Below are 21,724 nucleotides of genomic sequence, written 5' to 3' on the forward strand. Positions count from 1 at the left end.
CAGGGTGTGATCGGGGGAGGGGTTAGAGTGTGTGTTCAATGGGACAGGGTGTGATCGGGGGGAGGGGTTAGAGTGTGTGTTCAATGGGACAGAGTGTGATCGGGGGGAGTGTTTTGGTGAGGAGGGACTGAAGAATTTGATGAGGAGGTGAGCAGGCTTTTCCTCGTTACCATTAAATTGTTGCACCCTAATTTGTTGCTGTTATTTGTTCGCTCTGGGACTGCCACGGCCCATGTGATGATGCAAGTGTTTGATGGTTAACTAAATGGGTGTGTAACTGTCTCCAGCATTCTCACCGTGTGTGTCCTTGCAGATGTATGAATCGGACGGCTCCATCATGGTGTACTGGCACGCTGTACATACCCCAGAAGGAGCGACAGGTACCAGTGGAAAGCTTGATTCTGAGATACTTTGTTGGCACTGTGGCTGCTGCAGGGATACAATTCTCACACATGGGCAGGAGGAGACCCCTCGGTCTCAGCTCTCGTTCTTTTCAAACTCACTAAAAATGTTCGTGTGGCACTTGAAGGGTGCTCGTTAGGACCATGGCAGAACGGTAAACCCCGCCCCCCCGTAAATCCCTCCCCCCCCCCCCCAGCTCCCCGCAAACCCCCCCCCCCACCCCCCTTGAATCCCCCCCTGGGCCCGCCCGCGCTCCTGTCAGTGTCAGCCCTGGCTCAGTGGGTAGCTTTCTCGATTCTGAGTCAGAAGGTTGTGGATTTAAGCTAATTATGGAAACATGAGCACAAATCTAGGATGACATGCCCAGTGCAGTGCAGTGCTGTCGGAGGGGCAGTGCTGAGGGAGCACCGCACTGTCGGAGGGGCAGTGCTGAGGGAGCGCAGTACTGAGGGAGTGCCGCACTGTCGGAGGGGCAGTACTGAGGGAGCACCGCACTGTCGGAGGGGCAGTGCTGAGGGAGCGCCGCACTGTCGGAGGGGCAGTGCTGAGGGAGCACCGCACTGTCGGAGGGGCAGTGCTGAGGGAGCACCGCACTGTCGGAGGGGCAGTGCTGAGGGAGCGCCGCACTGTCGGAGGGGCAGTACTGAGGGAGCGCAGTACTGAGGGAGTGCCGCACTGTCGCAGGGGCAGTACTGAGGGAGCACCGCACTGTCGGAGGGGCAGTGCTGAGGGAGCACCGCACTGTCGGAGGGGCAGTGCTGAGGGAGCACCGCACTGTCGGAGGGGCAGTGCTGAGGGAGCACCGCACTGTCGGAGGGGCAGTGCTGAGGGAGCACCGCACTGTCGGAGGGGCAGTGCTGAGGGAGCGCCGCACTGTCGGAGGGGCAGTACTGAGGGAGCGCAGTACTGAGGGAGTGCCGCACTGTCGGAGGGGCAGTGCTGAGGGAGCACCGCACTGTCGGAGGGGCAGTGCTGAGGGAGCGCCGCACTGTCGGAGGGGGAGTACTGAGGGAGCGCCGCACTGTCGGAGGGGGAGTACTGAGGGAGTGCCGCACTGTCGGAGGGGCGGTACTGAGGGAGCGCCGCACTGTCTGAGGGGCAGTACTGAGGGAGTGCCGCACTGTTGGAGGTGTTGCCTCTCAGCTGGATGTAAAAGATCCCCTGGCACTATTGAAAGAAGAGCAGGAGAGTTCTCCCCGGGGTCCTGGCCAATATTTATCCCTCCACTAACATCAGTGAAACAGAAGATCTGGTTATTATGACATTGCTGTGTGTGGGAGCTTGCTGTGCATACATAGTGTAGCGTTTCCTAAACTGCCACAGTAACCACACTCCAAAAGAACTTCAGTGGCTGTGAAGCGCTTTGGGACGTCCTGAGGTTGTGAAAGGCACTATAGAAATGCAAGTCTTTTGTTTTATGTTCCTTCACTGGCTGTAGTTGTGGTTGTTGCTTGGTGGCATCGTTCAGCAATTGATGGCGTCTTTAAAGTTAGGCTGTAAAAAGTGTCAGCTCGTTTTTCAGTGATGGGGTTTGAGATGTAGTGATCACATGGGGACAGGCTTGTAGGTCTGGGTTTGAGATGTAGTGATCACATGGGGACAGACTTGTGGGGCTGGGTTTGAGATGGAGTGATCACATGGGGACAGACTTGTGGGGCTGGGTTTGAGATGTAGTGATCACATGGGGACAGACTTGTGGGGCTGGGTTTGAGATGTAGTGATCACATGGGGACAGACTTGTGGGGCTGGGTTTGAGATGTAGTGATCACATGGGGACAGACTTGTGGGGCTGGGTTTGAGATGTAGTGATCACATGGGGACAGACTTGTGGGACTGGGTTTGAGATGGAGTGATCACATGGGGACAGACTTGTGGGACTGGGTTTCAGATGTTGTCGTGATCACATGGGGACAGACTTGTGGGACTGGGTTTGAGATGTAGTGATCACATGGGGACAGGCTTGTGGGGCTGGGTTTGAGATGTTGTTGTGATCACATGGGGACAGGCTTGTGGGGCTGGGTTTGAGATGTAGTGATCACATGGGGACAGACTTGTGGGGCTGGGTTTGAGATGTTGTTGTGATCACATGGGGACAGACTTGTGGGGCTGGGTTTGAGATGTAGTGATCACATGGGGACAGGCTTGTGGGGCTGGGTTTGAGATGCAGTGATCACATGGGGACAGACTTGTGGGGCTGGGTTTGAGATGTAGTGATCACATGGGGACAGACTTGTGGGGCTGGGTTTGAGATGTAGTGATCACATGGGGACAGGCTTGTGGGGCTGGGTTTGAGATGTTGTGATCACATGGGGACAGACTTGTGGGGCTGGGTTTGAGATGGAGTGATCACATGGGGACAGGCTTGTGAGGCTGGGTTTGAGATGTTGTGATCACATGGGGACAGACTTGTGGGGCTGGGTTTGAGATGTAGTGATCACATGGGGACAGGCCTGTGGGGCTGGGTTTGAGATGTAGTGATCACATGGGGACAGACTTGTGGGGGTGGGTTTGAGATGTAGTGATCACATGGGGACAGACTTGTGGGGCTGGGTTTGAGATGTTGTAGTGATCACATGGGGACAGACTTGTGGGGGTGGGTTTGAGATGTAGTGATCACATGGGGACAGACTTGTGGGGCTGGGTTTGAGATGTTGTAGTGATCACATGGGGACAGACTTGTGGGGGTGGGTTTGAGATGTAGTGATCACATGGGGACAGACTTGTGGGGCTGGGTTTGAGATGTAGTGATCACATGGGGACAGACTTGTGGGGCTGGGTTTGAGATGTAGTGATCACATGGGGACAGGCTTGTCGGGCTGGGTTTGAGATGTAGTGATCACATGGGGACAGACTTGTGGCGCTGGGTTTGAGATGGAGTGATCACATGGGGACAGACTTGTGGGGCTGGGTTTGAGATGGAGTGATCACATGGGGACAGACTTGTGGGGCTGGGTTTGAGATGTAGTGATCACATGGGGACAGACTTGTGGCGCTGGGTTTGAGATGTAGTGATCACATGGGGACAGACTTGTGGGGCTGGGTTTGAGATGTAGTGATCACATGGGGACAGACTTGTGGGACTGGGTTTGAGATGTAGTGATCACATGGGGACAGACTTGTGGGGCTGGGTTTGAGATGGAGTGATCACATGGGGACAGACTTGTGGGGCTGGGTTTGAGATGGAGTGATCACATGGGGACAGACTTGTGGGGCTGGGTTTGAGATGGAGTGATCACATGGGGACAGACTTGTGGGGCTGGGTTTGAGATGGAGTGATCACATGGGGACAGACTTGTGGGGCTGGGTTTGAGATGGAGTGATCACATGGGGACAGACTTGTGGGGCTGGGTTTGAGATGTTGTAGTGATCACAATAGGACAGGCTTGTGGGGGCGGGTTTGAGATGTTGTGATCACAATAGGACAGACTTGTGGGGCTGGGTTTGAGATGTTGTGATCACATGGGGACAGACTTGTGGGGCTGGGTTTGAGATGTAGTGATCACATGGGGACAGGCTTGTGGGGGTGAGTTTGAGATGTAGTGATCACAATAGGACAGGCTTGTGGGGCTGGGTTTGAGATGTAGTGATCACATGGGGACAGACTTGTGGGGGTGGGTTTGAGATGTAGTGATCACATGGGGACAGACTTGTGGGGCTGGGTTTGAGATGTAGTGATCACATGGGGACAGACTTGTGGCGCTGGGTTTGAGATGTTGTGATCACATGGGGATAGACTTGTGGGGCTGGGTTTGAGATGTAGTGATCACATGGGGACAGACTTGTGGGGGTGAGTTTGAGATGTAGTGATCACATGGGGACAGACTTGTGGGGGTGAGTTTGAGATGTAGTGATCACATGGGGACAGACTTGTGGCGCTGGGTTTGAGATGTTGTGATCACATGGGGACAGACTTGTGGGGCTGGGTTTGAGATGTAGTGATCACATGGGGACAGGCTTGTGGGGGTGAGTTTGAGATGTAGTGATCACAATAGGACAGGCTTGTGGGGCTGGGTTTGAGATGTAGTGATCACATGGGGACAGACTTGTGGGGCTGGGTTTGAGATGTAGTGATCACATGGGGACAGGCTTGTGGGGCTGGGTTTGAGATGTAGTGATCACATGGGGACAGACTTGTGGGGCTGGGTTTGAGATGTAGTGATCACATGGGGACAGGCTTGTGGGGCTGGGTTTGAGATGTAGTGATCACAATAGGACAGGCTTGTGGGGCTGGGTTTGAGATGTAGTGATCACATGGGGACAGACTTGTGGGGCTGGGTTTGAGATGTTGTGATCACATGGGGACAGGCTTGTGGGGCTGGGTTTGAGATGTAGTGATCACATGGGGACAGACTTGTGGGGCTGGGTTTGAGATGTAGTGATCACATGGGGACAGACTTGTGGCGCTGAGTGAGCCATCCCTGTCCCCAGAAATTCTGATGGCGGACAATCCATTTTTCCTTGTTTTCCTTTTCCCAGCAGCTGCTGTGTTTGCCCGAGGGATTGCAGCAACCAAGAGCCACTACATCTGTGTGGGTAAGTACTGTGCCCAGAATTACACAGTCGTTACAACATGGGAAATGGGCGGATGGACCCAAGCAGTCAGTGTTTGTGTTTATCCTCCACACGAGCAGTATCCTAATCCCATGTGCCCATACTCCGTTCCTTCACCAACCTGTCCAACCTAATCTAACAGTTGGCATGGTCTCCGCTGGGTGGGCCACAGTTTGCATGCCCGACACGAGACTCCCAAAGAAGCGCTCTGCTCGGAACTCCTTCATGGCAAACGAGCCAAAGGTGGGTAGAGGAAACGTTACAGGGACCCCCTGAAAGCCTCCCTGATAAAGTGCAACATCCCCACTGACACCTTGGAGTCCCTGGGCAAAGACCGCCCTGAGTGGAGTAAGTGCATCCGGGAGGGCGCTGAGCACCTCGAGTCTCATCGCCGAGAGCGTGCAGAAACCAAGCGCAGGCAGCTGAAGGAGCGTGCGGCAAACCTGTCCCACCCACCCCTTCCCTCAACCACTGTCTGTCCCACCTGTGACAGGGACTGTGGTTCCTTTATTGGACTGTTCAGCCACCTGAGGACTGATTTTTAGAGTGGAAGCAAGTCTTTTCAGAATGGCAGGCAGTGACTAGTGGGGTACCGCAAGGTTCTGTGCTGGGGCCCCAGCTGTTTACACTGTACATTAATGATTTAGACGAGGGGATTAAATGCAGTATCTCCAAATTTGCGGATGACACTAAGTTGGGTGGCAGTGTGAGCTGCGAGGAGGATGCTATGAGGCTGCAGAGTGACTTGGATAGGTTAGATGAGTGGGCAAATGCATGGCAGATGAAGTATAATGTGGATAAATGTGAGGTTATCCACTTTGGTGGTAAAAACAGAGAGACAGACTATTATCTGAATGGTGACAGATTAGGAAAAGGGGAGGTGCAAAGAGACCTGGGTGTCATGGTACATCAGTCATTGAAGGTTGGCATGCAGGTACAGCAGGCGGTTAAGAAAGCAAATGGCATGTTGGCCTTTATAGCGAGGGGATTTGAGTACAAGGGCAGGGAGGTGTTGCTACAATTGTACAGGGCCTTGGTGAGGCCACACCTGGAGTATTGTGTACAGTTTTGGTCTCCTAACCTGAGGAAGGACATTCTTGCTATTGAGGGAGTGCAGCGAAGGTTCACCAGACTGATTCCCGGGATGGCGGGACTGACCTATCAAGAAAGACTGGATCAACTGGGCTTGTATTCACTGGAGTTCAGAAGAATGAGAGGGGACCTCATAGAAATGTTTAAAATTCTGACGGGGTTAGACAGGTTAGATGCAGGAAGAATGTTCCCAATGTTGGGGAAGTCCAGAACCAGGGGACACAGTCTAAGGATAAGGGGGAAGCCATTTAGGACCGAGATGAGGGGGAATTTCTTCACCCAGAGAGTGGTGAACCTGTGGAATTCTCTACCACAGAAAGTTGTTGAGGCCAATTCACTAAATATATTCAAAAAGGAGTTAGATGAAATCCTTACTACTAGGGGGATCAAGGGGTATGGTGAGAAAGCAGGAATGGGGTACTGAAGTTGCATGTTCAGCCATGAACTTATTGAATGGCGGTGCAGGCTAGAAGGGCCGAATGGCCTACTCCTGCACCTATTTTCTATGTTTCTATGTTTCTATGTTTCCTCGATTCCCATGGACTGCCTATGATGATGATTCAGTCACTAACTCCAGTAGTGACATCGCAGCCTCACAACCCTCTGTAAACACAACTTTCTCCTGCTCTCTGTCCTAAATCTCTTCCAGTTAATGGTATTTCTCTCTCCCCTTGTTGTCAAGCCTCAATCAGAAATGGTCTGTTGGCCCTAGTTTGGTTGTTGTGAACACTGGTCTATACACCCTCTCACAGTATCGTCAGGACCAGGCTGCATAGATAAGGCGACTCTCTGCATTTGGTCAATATCTCAGCTCAATCCGCTCTGGTAAACCCTGCAAATGGTGGGCCCCCTCCCCATAACAGCATCTGCACTTTGCCTGCCTGCCTGTGTGAAATGTTTCGAACCCCTCCCCTCCCCTCCCAACAACTGTGTGTGTGTGTGTGGGGGGGAGCTGTTGGAACCCCTCCCCTCCCCTCCCAACAACTGTGTGTGTGTGTGGGGGGGAGCTGTTGGGAGGTATGCCGTACCGTGAATCGGGAGGCCAGCTCGCCAGTACTGCTGTTTGGATCGAGAGTTTCTTTTCCTCCACCTCATCCCGGGTTTCCAGGATAATATCCAGCTGCTTGTTGGGCCCAGTCGGCCCGGTATTCACAGTCACCGCCCGCCATGGAGCTTACTGTCGTCAATGCTAGAGCCCTTTGCCATCTCTCTTTTCCTGTCACACCCGACATGGGAGACGGCGCCTCTCTGTGTCTCCCGAGAAAATGCTGCTTGTGTCCAAACTCCAACTCCAAGGTCCCTGTTTTCGCTAATAGCTCCATTTGGGGGCACCTCTGGCCTCACTCGTCCTACACTGCTCGACCTTTTCAACAGCCTGTGATTGATAAAACTCAGCATGAATTTCTCCCTCCTCCTTGCTTTCTCTCCTTAGTTCCCCTCTCTCTCATACTCCCACCCCTTCCCACCTCAACCCCTCACCTCCTTTTCTTCTGCCCGGTGAAACTGCTGATAGCCAGACCGATGTAGTTGGGTGGGTAAAGAGTTATATCCTGTCGCAGAGCTCCCTAATCTGAAAGTGAGATAATGCTCAGCAGGTCAGTCAGCATTAGCAGAGATCTGACCAGTTCATGCTTTCAGTGTGTGACCCCTGCACCTCCCCTCCCCTCAGCTGCTGGCTGAGCGGCTGGGACATCCCACCTTCCTGTACATTTTATTCACTTTGCGCTCTGTTCCCTAATTCCTGCTTTGCTGAGGATTTCTGAGTGTGTGTCTCTCATTCCAGGCTCCTCGACAGGATCCATCCTCGTCTTCAATATCCCCCCAAAAGGGACAAACATCACTGTGTCTGACGTGTTGGAGGAACACAGAGAGCCCATCACTGACATCGCGTGTGACTGCTCTGAACACAAGGTATGAGTTGTGAGGCCTGTTGGTACGTTCTGCCCCTCCATTTCATTGCACCCTGGGTGATCTGCACCTTCACTCCATTCAGCCACCTTGCTACCCTTCCCTAACTTATATCGAATAATCTCAGTCCTGAAAGCTCCAATTGACCCCCAGGATCCACAGCCTTTTGGGAGGAGAGAGTTCGAGATTTCCCCTCCCCTTTGTGTGGGAAAAGTGCTTCCTGCTTTCACTCCGGGCGGCCGAGAGGTCATTTTAAGATTGTACCGCCTTGTTCTGGATTTCCACCACAGGAAATAGTTCCTCGGTACCCACACCACCGAATCTCTATCATTTTATTACCTCCATTATAACCGACAAGGGAATTATTATAACCGACAAGGGATTAAGAGGATAAGGGGTTATGGGGAGCGGGCGGGGAAGTGGAGCTGAGTCCATGATCGGATCAGCCATGATGGTATTAAATGGCGGAGCAGGCTCGAGGGGCCGTATGGCCTTCTCCTGTTTATGTTCTATTACATCAACCCTCAACCATCTAAACTCCAGGGAATGCCAGCCTAGTTTCTGTAACCTGCCCTCATAATTTAACCCTTTAAGCCTGGGTGTAATTCTGGTGAATCAGCGCTGGCCCTCCAAGTCTGCATGTCTGTCCTGAAGGACCGGGCCCGGAACTGGACGCAGTTACTCCAGGTGGGGTCTGACCCGAGCTCTGTACAACTGAAGCATTACTTACATCCTCACTTTTGTATTCCAGCCCCCCCTTGAGATAAAGGCCACCATTCCATTAGCCTCGGCTAATGGGTTATGGGGAGCGGGCGGGGAAGTGGACCTGAGTCCATGATTGGGTCAGCCATGATCATATTAAATGGCGGAGCAGGCTCGAGGGGCCGAATGGCCGACTCCTGCTCCTATTTCTTATGTTATGTCGAGGAGAAAGCTGAGGATAGATCCTGGGGGTGTTTAGTGAGTGCGCCGGTGCCTGTGTGTGCGGGTGCGCCGGTGCCTGTGTGTGCGGGCGCGCCGGTGCCTGTGTGCGCCGGTGCCTGTGTGTGCGGGCGCGCCGGTGCCTGTGTGCGCCGGTGCCTGTGTGTGCGGGCGCGCCGGTGCCTGTGTGCGCCGGTGCCTGTGTGTGCGGGCGCCGGTGCCTGTGTGCGCCGGTGCCTGTGTGTGCGGGCGCGCCGGTGCCTGTGTGTGCGGGCGCGCCGGTGCCTGTGTGCGCCACCACACGGGTTTGACAGAGCGAGGTCTTGGTCCAGGGGCAAGGGTTAACCAGGACGACTGGAGACCTGCTCTGCTGCACGGACCCAGTGCATACTTATCGCAGTGTGGGCTGGGCCCGTGCTGCCCCTGGGCCCCTGGCCCCGAACTCTTGCCTCCCCGAGGCCCCAATCACATCCCTCCACAGTCTCTCACTGCTCTTTCGCCCCAGGGACATAGGAAAACAGTAATAATGAAATGGTATGTTAATACCTCAAATTTATTACAATTGTTCCAGAGGAACAAATATTACAGACAGGTTTTGGAATTTAAATTGTCTAGTTTTAATAAAGAAATCAAAACTTGCAAATTTCAGAATATGATCTAAAATAATCGATAAAGATAAAACCTATGAAATATCTATGAATATAAGGGTGCATTGATGACGGTTTGATTCTACAGGGATGTATTGCAGATCTGGTGACGGCCGATGATTCCGGAGTCCTGTGTATCTGGAAATCCGGGGAAGATTTTAAATTAATCCACAAGATTTCATCTTATGGGTAAGTGATGTCCGGGTCTGTGTCTCACTCCAGCAATCAATGTATCAACTAACAGAGCAACAGGTAGGTTATTGACAACACAAAAGCAAAAAACCGCGGATGCTTGAATCTGAAATACAAACAGAAAATATGGAAATCTCAGTGGATCAGGCAGGATCTGTGGAGAGAAACAGAGTTAATGTTTCAGCTCATCCGCCTAAAACATTAACTCTCTTTCTCTCTCCACAGATGCTGCCTGACCCGCTGAGATTTGCAGCTTGTTGATAATTACTGACTCTGCTGGCTGTAATGAGAGAGACTGATGTGGGAGCCCGATTACCCAGAGCTTGAGTTCAAATCCCACCATGACCAGGTTAAAAACCCAGCTGCTTCTCTGATACCTTTCTCTGGCCTGGTGTCCTCGTGACTCCAGTCCCACACTATGTGGTTCACTCGTGGTGCCCTTCCAGCCAGTCAGTCTAGCACGGGTGTGACCGGATCGAGGGGTGGGTTCTTGCCTGTGTGGCCCACATCCCCAGAATAAAGTCATGTGGAAAGTAGCACTGCTGCCTGGTTTCCCTGTCCCGGGACACCTGCACAACCATTTGTATTGAGCCTGAACTAACAATGGTCAGAACATTGGTCACCGAGGAGGGCCTGAAGGCCCTTTGGCCAATTTGATCCCACTGTCCCCAAATTCCAATCACTGTCTCCTTGTTTCTCACTCATCTGTTTAATAACTTTGTGACTCTGAACAGTTGCAAGTGTTTTACTTCTCGAATAATCATCTCTTCGGGGAGGCTTTGAGGGTGTCCCTGTAACGTTTCCGCTGCCCAACTTGGGCTCATTTGCCGTGAAGGAGTTCTGAGTAGAGCGCTTGGCTCAAAGCCTCCCTGATAAAGTGCAACATTCCCACTGACACCTGGTAGTCCCTGGCCAAAGACCGCCCTAAGTGGAGGAAGTGCATCCAGGTGGGCGCTGAGCACCTCGAGTTTCATCGCCGAGAGCGTGCAGAAACCAAGCGCAGGCAGCGGAAGGAGCGTGCGGCAAACCAGTCCCACCCTCCCCTTCCCTCAACAACTGTCTGTCCCACCCTCCCCTTCCCTCAACCACTGCCTGTCCCACCCTCCCCTTCCCTCAACCACTATCTGTCCCACCCTCCCCTTCACTCAACCACTATCTGTCCCACCCTCCCCTTCACTCAACCACTGTCTGTCCCACCCTCCCCTTCCCTCAACCACTGCCTGTCCCACCCTCCCCTTCCCTCAACCACTATCTGTCCCACCCTCCCCTTCACTCAACCACTATCTGTCCCACCCTCCCCTTCACTCAACCACTGTCTGTCCCACCCTCCCCTTCCCTCAACCACTGTCTGTCCCACCCTCCCGTTCACTCAACCACTGTCTGTCCCACCCTCCCCTTCCCTCAACCACTATCTGTCCGACCCTCCCCTTCCCTCAACCACTATCTGTCCCACCCTCCCCTTCCCTCAACCACTGTCTGTCCCACCCTCCCCTTCCCTCAACCACTGTCTGTCCCACCCTCTCCTTCCCTCAACCACTGCCTGTCCCACCCTCCCCTTCCCTCAACCACTATCTGTCCCACCCTCCCCTTCCCTCAACCACTGTCTGTCCCACCCTCCACTTCCCTCAACCACTATCTGTCCCACCCTCCCCTTCCCTCAACCACTGTCTGTCCCACCCTCCACTTCCCTCAACCACTGTCTGTCCCACCCTCCCTTTCACTCAACCACTGTCTGTCCCACCCTCCCCTTCCCTCAACCACTGTCTGTCCCACCCTCCCCTTCCCTCAACCACTATCTGCACACCCCCCGCACACCCCCCGCACACCCCCCGCACACCCCCCGCACACCCCCCGCACACCCCCCGCACACCCCCCGCACACCCCCCCGCACACCCCCCGCACACCCCCCGCACACCCCCCGCACACCCCCCGCACACCCCCCGCACACCCCCCGCACACCCCCCGCACACCCCCCGCACACCCCCCGCACACCCCCCGCACACCCCCCGCACACCCCCCGCACACCCCCCGCACACCCCCCGCACACCCCCCGCACACCCCCCGCACACCCCCCGCACACCCGCCGCACACCCGCCGCACACCCCCCGCACACCCCCCGCACACCCCCCGCACACCCCCCGCACACCCCCCGCACACCCCCCGCACACCCGCCGCACACCCCCCCCCGCACACCCCCCCCCCGCACACCCTCCCCCCGCACACCCCCCCGCACACCCCCCCACCGCACGCCCCTCCCCCCCGCACGCCCCACAACCCCACCCGCACACACATACACACACCCCCCCACACACACAAACCCCCCCCCCCCCCCACAAACACCATCATCATAGGCAGTCCCTTGAAGTGAGGATGACTTGCTTCCACACGAAAAAGGGCTGAGTTCACAGATGTTTCAATGAAGGACCTAATATTCCAGTCCTGAACTCCAATTGAAGGGTGGAAGATGCCTGTGCGTGGATTGTTTTAACGTGGGGTGACCGTTACACACCAGCCACCACACAGGTTTGACAGAGCGAGGTCTTGGTCCAGGGGCAAGGGTTAACCAAGACGACTGGAGACCTGCTCTGCTGCACGGACATAGTGTGCCCACATATCGCAGTGTGGGCTGCTCCGTATGTCCCTGGGCCCTCGCCTCTCCTGGGCCCCGAACTCGCGCCTCTCCTGGGCCCCAACCACGTTCCTCCATGAACTCTTGCCACACACACAGGAACAGGAGGAGGCCATTCAGCCCCTTGAGCATGTTGCGCCATTCACTGAGATCTGTGACCTAACTCCAGAGAGCCACCTTTGGCCCACATCCCTTGGTACCTTTGGTTAACAGAAAGCTATCAATCTCCAATTTAAAATTAAAAGTGGATCTCACATCAATTGCCATTTGTGGAAGGGAGTCCCAAAGCTCTCCCACCCTGTGTGTGTAGAGTGTTTCCTAATTTCACTCATGTTTCAATCATGTCCCCCAGTCCGAGACTCCCCAACCTACCTATCTGTTCCAGTTAATACATCAACAGCGTGTATTTATATAGCGCCTTTTACGTAGTAAAATGTCCCCAGGCACTTCACAGGAGGGTTATAAGACCAACAAATACATCTGTCACCGAGCTGGATAAGAAATCAGGCCAAGTCACAAAAGCCTGGTCAGAGAGGGAACTTTTAAGGAGCGTCTTAAAGGAGGAGAGAGAGGTGGAGAGGTTTAGGGAGGGAGTTCCAGAGCTTGGGGCCCAGGCAGCTGAAGGCACGGCCACCGATGGTGGAGCGATTATAATCAGGGATGGTCAAGAGGGCAGAGTTAGAGGAGTGCAGATACATCGGGGGTGGGGGGGGGGATTGTGAGGCTGGAGGAGATTACAGAGATAGGGAGGGGCAAGGCCATGGAGAGCCTCTTGAAATAGCTTGAAAACTTTGATCAAATCATCCCTTAAACCTTCTGAACTCCAGGGAATACAGCCCTAATTTGTGTAATCTCTCCAGGTAACTTAACTATAGGAATGGGATACTGAAGTTACATGATCAGCCATGATATTGAATGGTGGTGCAGGCTCGAAGGGTCGAATGGCCTACTCCTGCACCTATTTTCTATGTTTCTAACCCTTGGAGAAGAGGTATCATCCTGGTAAATCCACCCTGCCCTCCCTCCGAGGTCCATATAATCTTCCCTAAGGTGTGGGGCCCAGAACTGCTCCCAGTACTCCAGGTGTGGGCCCAGAACTGCTCACAGTGCTCCAGGTGTGGGCCCAGAACTGCTCATAGTGCCCCAGGTGTGGGCCCAGAACTGATCACAGTGCTCCAGGTGTGGGCCCAGAACTGCTCACAGTGCTCCAGGTGTGGGCCCAGAACTGCTCACAGTGCTCCAGGTGTGGGCCCAGAACTGCTCACAGTGCTCCAGGTGTGGGCCCAGAACTGCTCACAGTGCTCCAGGTGTGGGCCCAGAACTGCTCATAGTGCCCCAGGTGTGGGCCCAGAACTGCTCACAGTACTCCAGGTGTGGGCCCAGAACTGCTCACAGTACTCCAGGTGTGGGCCCAGAACTGCTCACAGTGCTCCAGGTGTGGGCCCAGAACTGCTCACAGTGCTCCAGGTGTGGGCCCAGAACTGCTCACAGTGCTCCAGGTGTGGGCCCAGAACTGCTCCCAGCGCTCCAGGTGTGGGCCCAGAACTGCTCCCAGCGCTCCAGGTGTGGGCCCAGAACTGCTCCCAGTGCTCCAGGTGTGGGGCCCAGAACTGCCTCCAGTGCTCCAGGTGTGGGGCCCAGAACTGCTCACAGTGCTCCAGGTGTGGGGCCCAGAACTGCTCACAGTGCTCCAGGTGTAGGCCCAGAACTGCTCACAGTGCGCCAGGTGTAGGCCCAGAACTGCTCCCAGTGCTCCAGGTGTGGGGCCCAGAACTGCTCACAGTGCTCCAGGTGTGGGGCCCAGAACTGCTCACAGTGCTCCAAGTGTGGGCCCAGAACTGCTCACAGTGCTCCAGGTGTGGGACCCAGAACTGCTCAGTGCTCCAGGTGTGGGGCCCAGAACTGCTCACAGTACTCCAGGTGTGGGGCCAGAACTGCTCACAGTGCTCCAGGTGTGGGGCCCAGAACTGCTCCCAGTGCTCCAGGACTTTGTACAGCTGCAGCATAACCTCGACCCCTGTATTCTAGTCCTCTAGTCGTGTACAGATACACATTATTATGAATGATGCTAAATATCACGGAGTGATTTTGAGGCAGAGATATAATCGGAGGTGGTGAATGATATCTATAGAGATCAGACACTGACCCTTACTCGGGGTAAATGCGAACTGTACACTGTGGCAGTGCAGAGGGCTGCCCTGACCCCACACGGTACAGTTATAATGAGAACCTGCATTTCATACAACCATTGTAATTTACAGCACAGGAGGCCATTCGGCCCATCGTGTCCACACCGGCAGACCAAGAGCTACCCAGCCTAATTCCACTTTCCAGCTCTGGGTCCGTAGCCCTGTGGGTTACGGCACTTCAGGTGCACATCCAAGTATGTTTTAAATGTGGTGAGGGTTTCTGCCTCTACCACCCTTTCAGGCCGTGAGTTCCAGACCCCCACCACCCTCTGGGTACAAACATTTCCACCCAAATCCCCTCTAAACCTCACCCCAATTACTTTAAATCTATGCACCCTGGTTGTTGACCCCTCTGCCAAGGGAAACAGATCCTTCCTGTCCACTGTACCCAGGCCCCTCATTTATACAGTCCCTTATCGCAGCACCTTATTGCACGGAACTCTCTCAAAGCAACCGCAGAGTGATTTACTTTGCAGTGCATTGGCTATTGGTGTGCAGGCAAACGGCAACCATTCTACACAAAGCACAGGTCCAGAGACCAAGCTGACTGCAAAGCTCTGCTGCTGGTGGTGGTTAGTGGTGGTGGTGGTTAGTGGTGGTGGTGGTTAGTGGTGGTGGTGGTTAGTGGTGGTGGTGGTGGTGGTTAGAGGTGGTGGTGGTTAGTGGTGGTGGTGGTTAGAGGTGGTGGTGAAACAGAAAAGGTTAGTATGCAGGTACAGCAAGTGATCAGGAAGGGCCAATGGTATCTTGGCCTTTATTGCAAAGGGGTTGGAGTATAAAAGCAGGGAAGTCTTGCTACAGTTATACAGGGTATTGGTGAGGCTACACCTGGAATACTGCGTGCAGTTTTGGTTTCCATATTTACGAAAGGATATACTTGCTTTGGAGGCAGTTCAGAGAAGGTTCACTCGGTTGATTCCGGGGATGAGAGGGTTGACTTGAGGAAAGGTTGAGTAGATTGGGCCTCTACACATTGGAATTCAGAAGAATGAGGTGATCTTATCGAAACGTATAAGTTTATGAGGGGGCTTGACAAGCTGGATGCAAAGAGGATGTTTCCACTGATGGGGGAGACTAGAACTAGAGGGCATGGTCTTAGAATAAGGGGCCACCCATTTAAAACTGAGATGAGGAGGAATTTCTTCTCTCAGAGGGTTGTAAATCTGTGGAATTCACTGCCTCAGAGAGCTGTGGAGGCTGGGACATTGAATACATTTAAGACACAGATAGACAGTTTCTTAACTGATAAGGGAATAAGGGGTTATGGGGAGCGGGCAGGGAAATGGAGCTGAGTCCATGATCAGATCAGTCATGATGGTATTAAGTGGCAGAGCAGACTCGAGGGGCCGAATGGCCGACTCCTGCTCCGACTATGTCCCTATCAATATTGGGCAAGACACTGGCAGTGCTCCCTGATTCTCCTGCAGTAGTGCCACGGGATGGTGGCCATCCGCTGAATCCCAGGTACTAACCTGCCGATCGTTGCCTGTTCCCAGGAGCACTTGCTCGTCTGTAAGGATGTGGAGTGGGATGATCGCAGCCGGATATGGGAACGGCCAGATCCAGATGTACGACGCTGAGACTGGTGCAATGCAGGTGGAGGTGAATGCTCACGGCCGCTGGGTCTGTGCACTGGACATCGCGTCTGACAGCGGCAAGGTACGGTCAGCTGCTTTCTGTCTCGGTGTGTTGGCTTCTCGCGGCCTGATGCTGGCAGGCTGTGTTCCCTCTCACTGCTTACAGGCACTTTACCGAGTCGGCATTGCTTCACCACACATCATAAACTCTGTCTCCACACAGCTGCTGTCGGGGGCTGAGGACTCCTTTGTCAGGGTCTGGAGACTCTCTCGAAACCCAGAGTCCAACGCCATCGAGGTAAGGAGGGGGCAGTGTTAGTCAGTGGAGCAAAGGGTAGATTTAACCAGCTTTACACCAACTTTACATTCAGCAGCTCATCTCTCGCTCACAAACTCCACGTTACAGACAGCCGACCGGCCTGGGCCCAGTCACTTGCCTAATTCCAATACGTACCAGTATTAAGGCACGGCCTCGACTTCCATCACTGCATTTACCATTGCAGGCACCCGACAGTAGTTATATCCACAGGCTCACTGGCCGCACTGTCACAATATTCATTCCCCCTCTGTTCGTCTGTTCTCTCACTGCTGCTTCTCCCCCCCTCCCCCCGACCCCCGCTCCCCGACCCCCGCTCCCCGACCCCTCCCCCTGCTCCCCGACACCTGCTCCCCGACCCCCGCTCCCCGACCCCCGCTCCCCGACCCCCGCTCCCCGACCCCCGCTCCCCGACCCCCGCTCCCCGACCCCCCCCGCTCCCCTCCCCCCGACCCCTCCCCCTGCTCCCCGACACCTGCTCCCCGACCCCCGCTCCCCGACCCCCGCTCCCCGACCCCCGCTCCCCGACCCCCGCTCCCCGACCCCCGCTCCCCGAGCCCCGCTCCCCTCCCCCGACCCCTCCCCCTGCTCCCCGACCCCCGCTCCCCTCCCCCCGACCCCTCCCCCTGCTCCCCTCCCCCCAGAACCCCGTTCCCCTCTCCCCTCCCCCTGCTCCCCGACCCCTGCTCCCCTCCCCCTGCTCCCTGACCCCCCCCGCTCCCCGACCCCTGCTCCCCTCCCCCTGCTCCCCGACCCCCCCCCCCCGCTCCCCGACCCCTGCTCCCCTCCCCCCGCTCCCCTCTCCCCGACCCCTGCTCCCCTCCCCCCGCTCCCCAACCCCCGACCCCTCCCCCTGCTCCCCTCCCCCCAGAACCCCGTTCCCCTCTCCCCTCCCCCTGCTCCCCGACCCCCCCCGCTCCCCGACCCCTGCTCCCCTCCCCCTGCTCCCCGACCCCCCCCCCGCTCCCCGACCCCTGCTCCCCTCCCCCCGCTCCCCTCCCCCCCCAACCCCCGACCCCTCCCCCTGCTCCCCTCCCCCCAGACCCCCGTTCCCCTCTCCCCGGCCCCTGCTCCCCGACACCTGCTCCCCGACCCCCGCTCCCTGACCCCCGTTCCCCTCCCCGACCCCTGCTCCCCGACCCCTGCTCCCCGACCCCTGCTCCCCGACCCCTGCTCCCCGACCCCCCGCTCCCCTCCCCCCCGACCCCTGCTCCCCGACCCCTGCTCCCCGACCCCCGCTCCCCTCCCCCCCGACCCCCCTGCTCCCTGACCCCCCACTCCCTGACCCGCCCGACCCCTGTTTGTTCCCCCCCGCAGTCGCCCGCTGATCATTTCCATTAGAAACACTGAGCCCAAACTTGGAGCTGAGCAGAGATGGGTGGGACAGGCCTGGGCTGTGCTTGAGGCCTTGCTGTAATAGGGAGGCTGTAAATGCCAAACTATTTACAGCATCCAGCAAACATGAAGTGGGCAGAAAAGCCCCAGCAAGTGACGTTAACCTGGAGGATATAAAGGGACATCTTTCCTTCGCAGGTGGAGCACAGCCACACGGAGTGCGTGACAGACGTTCAGGTCTGCGGAGCCAAGTTCTGTGACCCGCGAGGAAACGCCTTCGCCGTGACAGGATATGACCTGAGTGAGATTATTCGTTATATCCAGGTGTAAGTGCAGAGTGAGGAGAGCCCAGGCGCTGGGAGACACTGCCTGCTTGTAATTTCATCCACACGGATCCCGGAGAATTAACCCCACATCCCGGAGCGTTTCCTCCTGGTCCCGGAGAATTATCCCCAGCTCCCGGCGCATTCCCCCGGATCCCGGAGTGTGTAGATCCGGAGCGTGTCCCCCGATCTCTGAGCGTGCAGATCCCGGAGCGTGTAGATCCCGGAGCGTGTCCCCAGATCCTGGAGCGTTCCCCCAGGATCCCGGAGCGTGTAGATCTTGGAGCGTTCCCCCCGGATCCCGGAGCGTGTAGATCCTGGAGCGTTTCCCCCCGGATCCTGGAGCGTGTAGATCCCGGAGCGTTTCCCCCCGGATCCCGGAGCGTGTCCCCCGATCTCGGAGCGTGTAGATCCCGGAGCGTTTTCCACCGATCGCGGAGCGTTTCCCCCGGATCCCAGAGAGTGTAGATCCCGGAGCGTGTCCCCCGGATCCCGAAACGTTTCCCCCAGATCTCGGAGCGTGTAGATCCAGGAGCGTTTCCCCCCGGATCCCGGAGCGTGTAGATCCCGGGGCGTTTCTCCCAGATCCCGGAGTGTGTCCCCCGGATCCTGGAGCATGTAGATCCTGCAGTGTGTCCCCCGGATCCCGGAGCATGTAGATCCCGGAGCGTGTCCCCCGGATCCCGGAGCGTGTAGATCCCGGAGCATGTAGATCCCGGAGCGTGTCCCCCGGATCCCGGAGCATGTAGATCCCGCAGCGTGTCCCCCGGATCCCGGAGCATGTAGATCCCGGAGCGTGTCCCCCGGATCCCGGAGCATGTAGATCCCGGAGCGTTTCCCCCGGATCCCGGAGCGTTTCCCCCAGATCCCGGAGCGTGTCCCCCGGATCCCGGAGCGTGTAGATCCCGCAGCATGTCCCCCGGATCCCGGAGCATGTGGATCCGGAGCATTTCCCCCAGATCCCGGAGCGTGTAGATCCCGGAGCGTGTAGATCCCGCAGCGTGTCCCCCGGATCCCGGAGCATGTGGATCCGGAGCATTTCCCCCAGATCCCGGAGCGTGTAGATCCCGGAGCATATAGATCCCGGAGCGTTTCCCCCAGATCCCGGAGCGTGTCCCCCGGATCCCGGAGCATGTGGATCCGGAGCATTTCCCCCAGATCCCGGAGCATGTAGATCCCGGCGCGTGTCCCCCGGATCCCGGAGCATGTAGATCCCGGAGCGTGTCCCCCGGATCCCGGAGCGTGTCCCCCGAATCCCGGAGCGTGTAGATCCCGGAGCGTGTCCCCCGGATCCCGGAGCGTGTCCCCCGGATCCCTGAGCATGTAGATCCCGGAGCGTGTCCCCCGGATCCCGGAGCGTGTCTCCCGGATCCCTGAGCATGTAGATCCCGGAGCGTGTCCCCTGGATCCCGGAGCGTGTCCCCCGAATCTCGGAGCGTGTAGATCCCGGAGCGTGTCCCCCGGATCCCGGAGCGTGTCCCCCGGATCCCGGAGCGTTTCCCCCGGATCCCGGAGCGCGTCCCCCGGATCCCGGAGCGTGTCCCCCGGATCCCGGAGCGTGTAGATCCCGCAGCGTGTCCCCCGGATCCCGGAGCATGTGGATCCGGAGCATTTCCCCCAGATCCCGGAGCGTGTAGATCCCGGAGCATGTAGATCCCGGAGCGTGTCCCCTGGATCCCGGAGCGTGTTATCCCGGAGCATGTCCCAGGGTTGTAGCCTGTGTGATTTGCAGTTGCAGTCTGTGAGGGGCTGTTTTTTTCCTTGTTGCTACTGCACAGAGGGGAAGCAGTGTACCTTTCCCCCGGTAGAAGCAGACTGTCATTGCGTGTTATCACAGACCTTGATGGAGCAAGTGGATATGATCGTATAGTGGTTGTGGTACTGGTCAAGCAATCCAGAGAAAGTCAGTTTAAATCCCACCAAGACCGTTTGAGAATTGAATTCAGTTTAAAAATGAAAAGCAGTAAAAGTAACCATGAATCAGTCAGATTGTTGTAAAAAACCAACTGGTTCAGTACTGCCCTTCAGATACGGGAACCCCTGCCGTCCTAACCCGGTCTGGCCGATATATGACCCTTGACCCACACTAACCCGGTCTGGGGGATATCTGACCCCTGACCCACACTAACCCGGCCCGGCCGATATCTGACCCCTGACCCACAGTGACCTGGTCTGGCCGATATCTGACCCCTGACCCACACTAACCCGGCCTGGCCGATATCTGACCCCTGACCCACATTAACCCGGTCTGGCCGATATCTGACCCCTGACCCACATTAACCCGGTCTGGCCGATATCTGACCCCTGACCCACACTAACCCGGTCTGGCCGATATCTGACCCCTGACCCACACTTACCCGGTCTGGGGGATATCTGACCCCTGACCCACACTAACCCAGTCTGGGGGATATCTGACCCCTGACCCCCCCCCCCCCCCCAACCCGGTCTGGCCGATATCTGACCCCAGACCGACACTAACCCGGCCTGGGGGATATCTGACCCCTGACCCACACTAACCCGGTCTGGCCGATATCTGACCCCTGACCCACACTAACCCGGTCTGGGGGATATCTGACCCCTGACCCACACTAACCCGGTCTGGCCGATATCTGACCCCTGACCCACACTAACCCGGTCTGGGGGATATCTGACCCCTGACCCACACTATCCCGGTCTGGCCGATATCTGACCCCTGACCCACACTAACCCGGTCTGGCCGATATCTGACCCCTGACCCACATTAACCCGGTCTGGCCGATATCTGACTCCTGACCCACACTAACCCGGTCTGGCCGATATCTGACCCCTGACCCACACTAACCCGGTCTGGGGGATATCTGACCCCTGACCCACACTAACCCAGTCTGGGGGATATCTGACCCCTGATCCCCCCCCCAACCCGGTCTGGCCGATATCTGACCCCAGACCGACACTAACCCGGCCTGGGGGATATCTGACCCCTGACCCACATTAACCTGGTCTGGCCGATATCTGACCCCTGACCCACACTAACCCGGTCTGGCCGATATCTGACCCCTGACCCACACTAACCTGGCCTGGCTGATATCTGACCCCTGACCCACACTAACCCGGTCTGGCCGATATCTGACCCCTGACCTACACTAAAGCGGTTGACTCTTTACGCCATTTCACAGGGCAGTTAAGTATATCTAATGCATCGTCAGTGGTTGAAAAGGGGGCCGACCGTCACCTTGTCGGGTAGCCAGGGTTGGGCAGTAAAAGCTGGCCTTGACAACAATGGCCCCATCCTGAGAATAAAGTACAGGAAGCTTCTGTCAAAAGCGCTCTCTGTTTATGAAAACAAAATAACATTTCACAGTTTATTGAGTTTGAGATATTCTCTGTTAGACTTGGATTATTACATATCTTTCGTGTCTGTTTAAAGAAAATGATTGATAATTTTTTGAATGCTGTTGTGGATAAGAATTATTCCAGGCAATCTTGTATTCGGACTGTTCAACTGGCCATGTGACATCAGCAATACAAGTTACCTGCTTTTAATAAAAGTAAGTTGTATTGCCACATAAGTATAAATTACTGACCGTAAGGCACTTGTCGGCTTGTTCTGTGATATGAAACATAAACTGTGCACTGTGACCGTGAGGGGGATTTTGTTCGATC

At 56.1% G+C, this 21,724-nt stretch overlaps 1 protein-coding gene across 1 annotated transcript; it reads left to right on the plus strand.

Moving 5' to 3' along the window:
- Nucleotides 1-313: 313 nt before the first annotated feature.
- Nucleotides 314-21,650, plus strand: LOC139256755 (WD repeat-containing protein 54-like). The gene is made up of 7 exons (XM_070874288.1): nucleotides 314-380; nucleotides 4,879-4,935; nucleotides 7,829-7,956; nucleotides 9,610-9,710; nucleotides 16,028-16,190; nucleotides 16,332-16,406; nucleotides 17,958-21,650. Exons 1-7 carry the CDS (start codon nucleotides 314-316, stop codon nucleotides 18,087-18,089), a joined length of 723 nt encoding a protein of 240 aa, XP_070730389.1. The 3' UTR covers nucleotides 18,090-21,650.
- The last annotated feature ends 74 nt before the right edge of the window (nucleotides 21,651-21,724 follow it).

The sequence above is a fragment of the Pristiophorus japonicus genome, unplaced genomic scaffold, assembly GCF_044704955.1.
Source record: "Pristiophorus japonicus isolate sPriJap1 unplaced genomic scaffold, sPriJap1.hap1 HAP1_SCAFFOLD_751, whole genome shotgun sequence".
In the NCBI taxonomy this organism is placed as follows: domain Eukaryota; kingdom Metazoa; phylum Chordata; class Chondrichthyes; family Pristiophoridae; genus Pristiophorus; species Pristiophorus japonicus.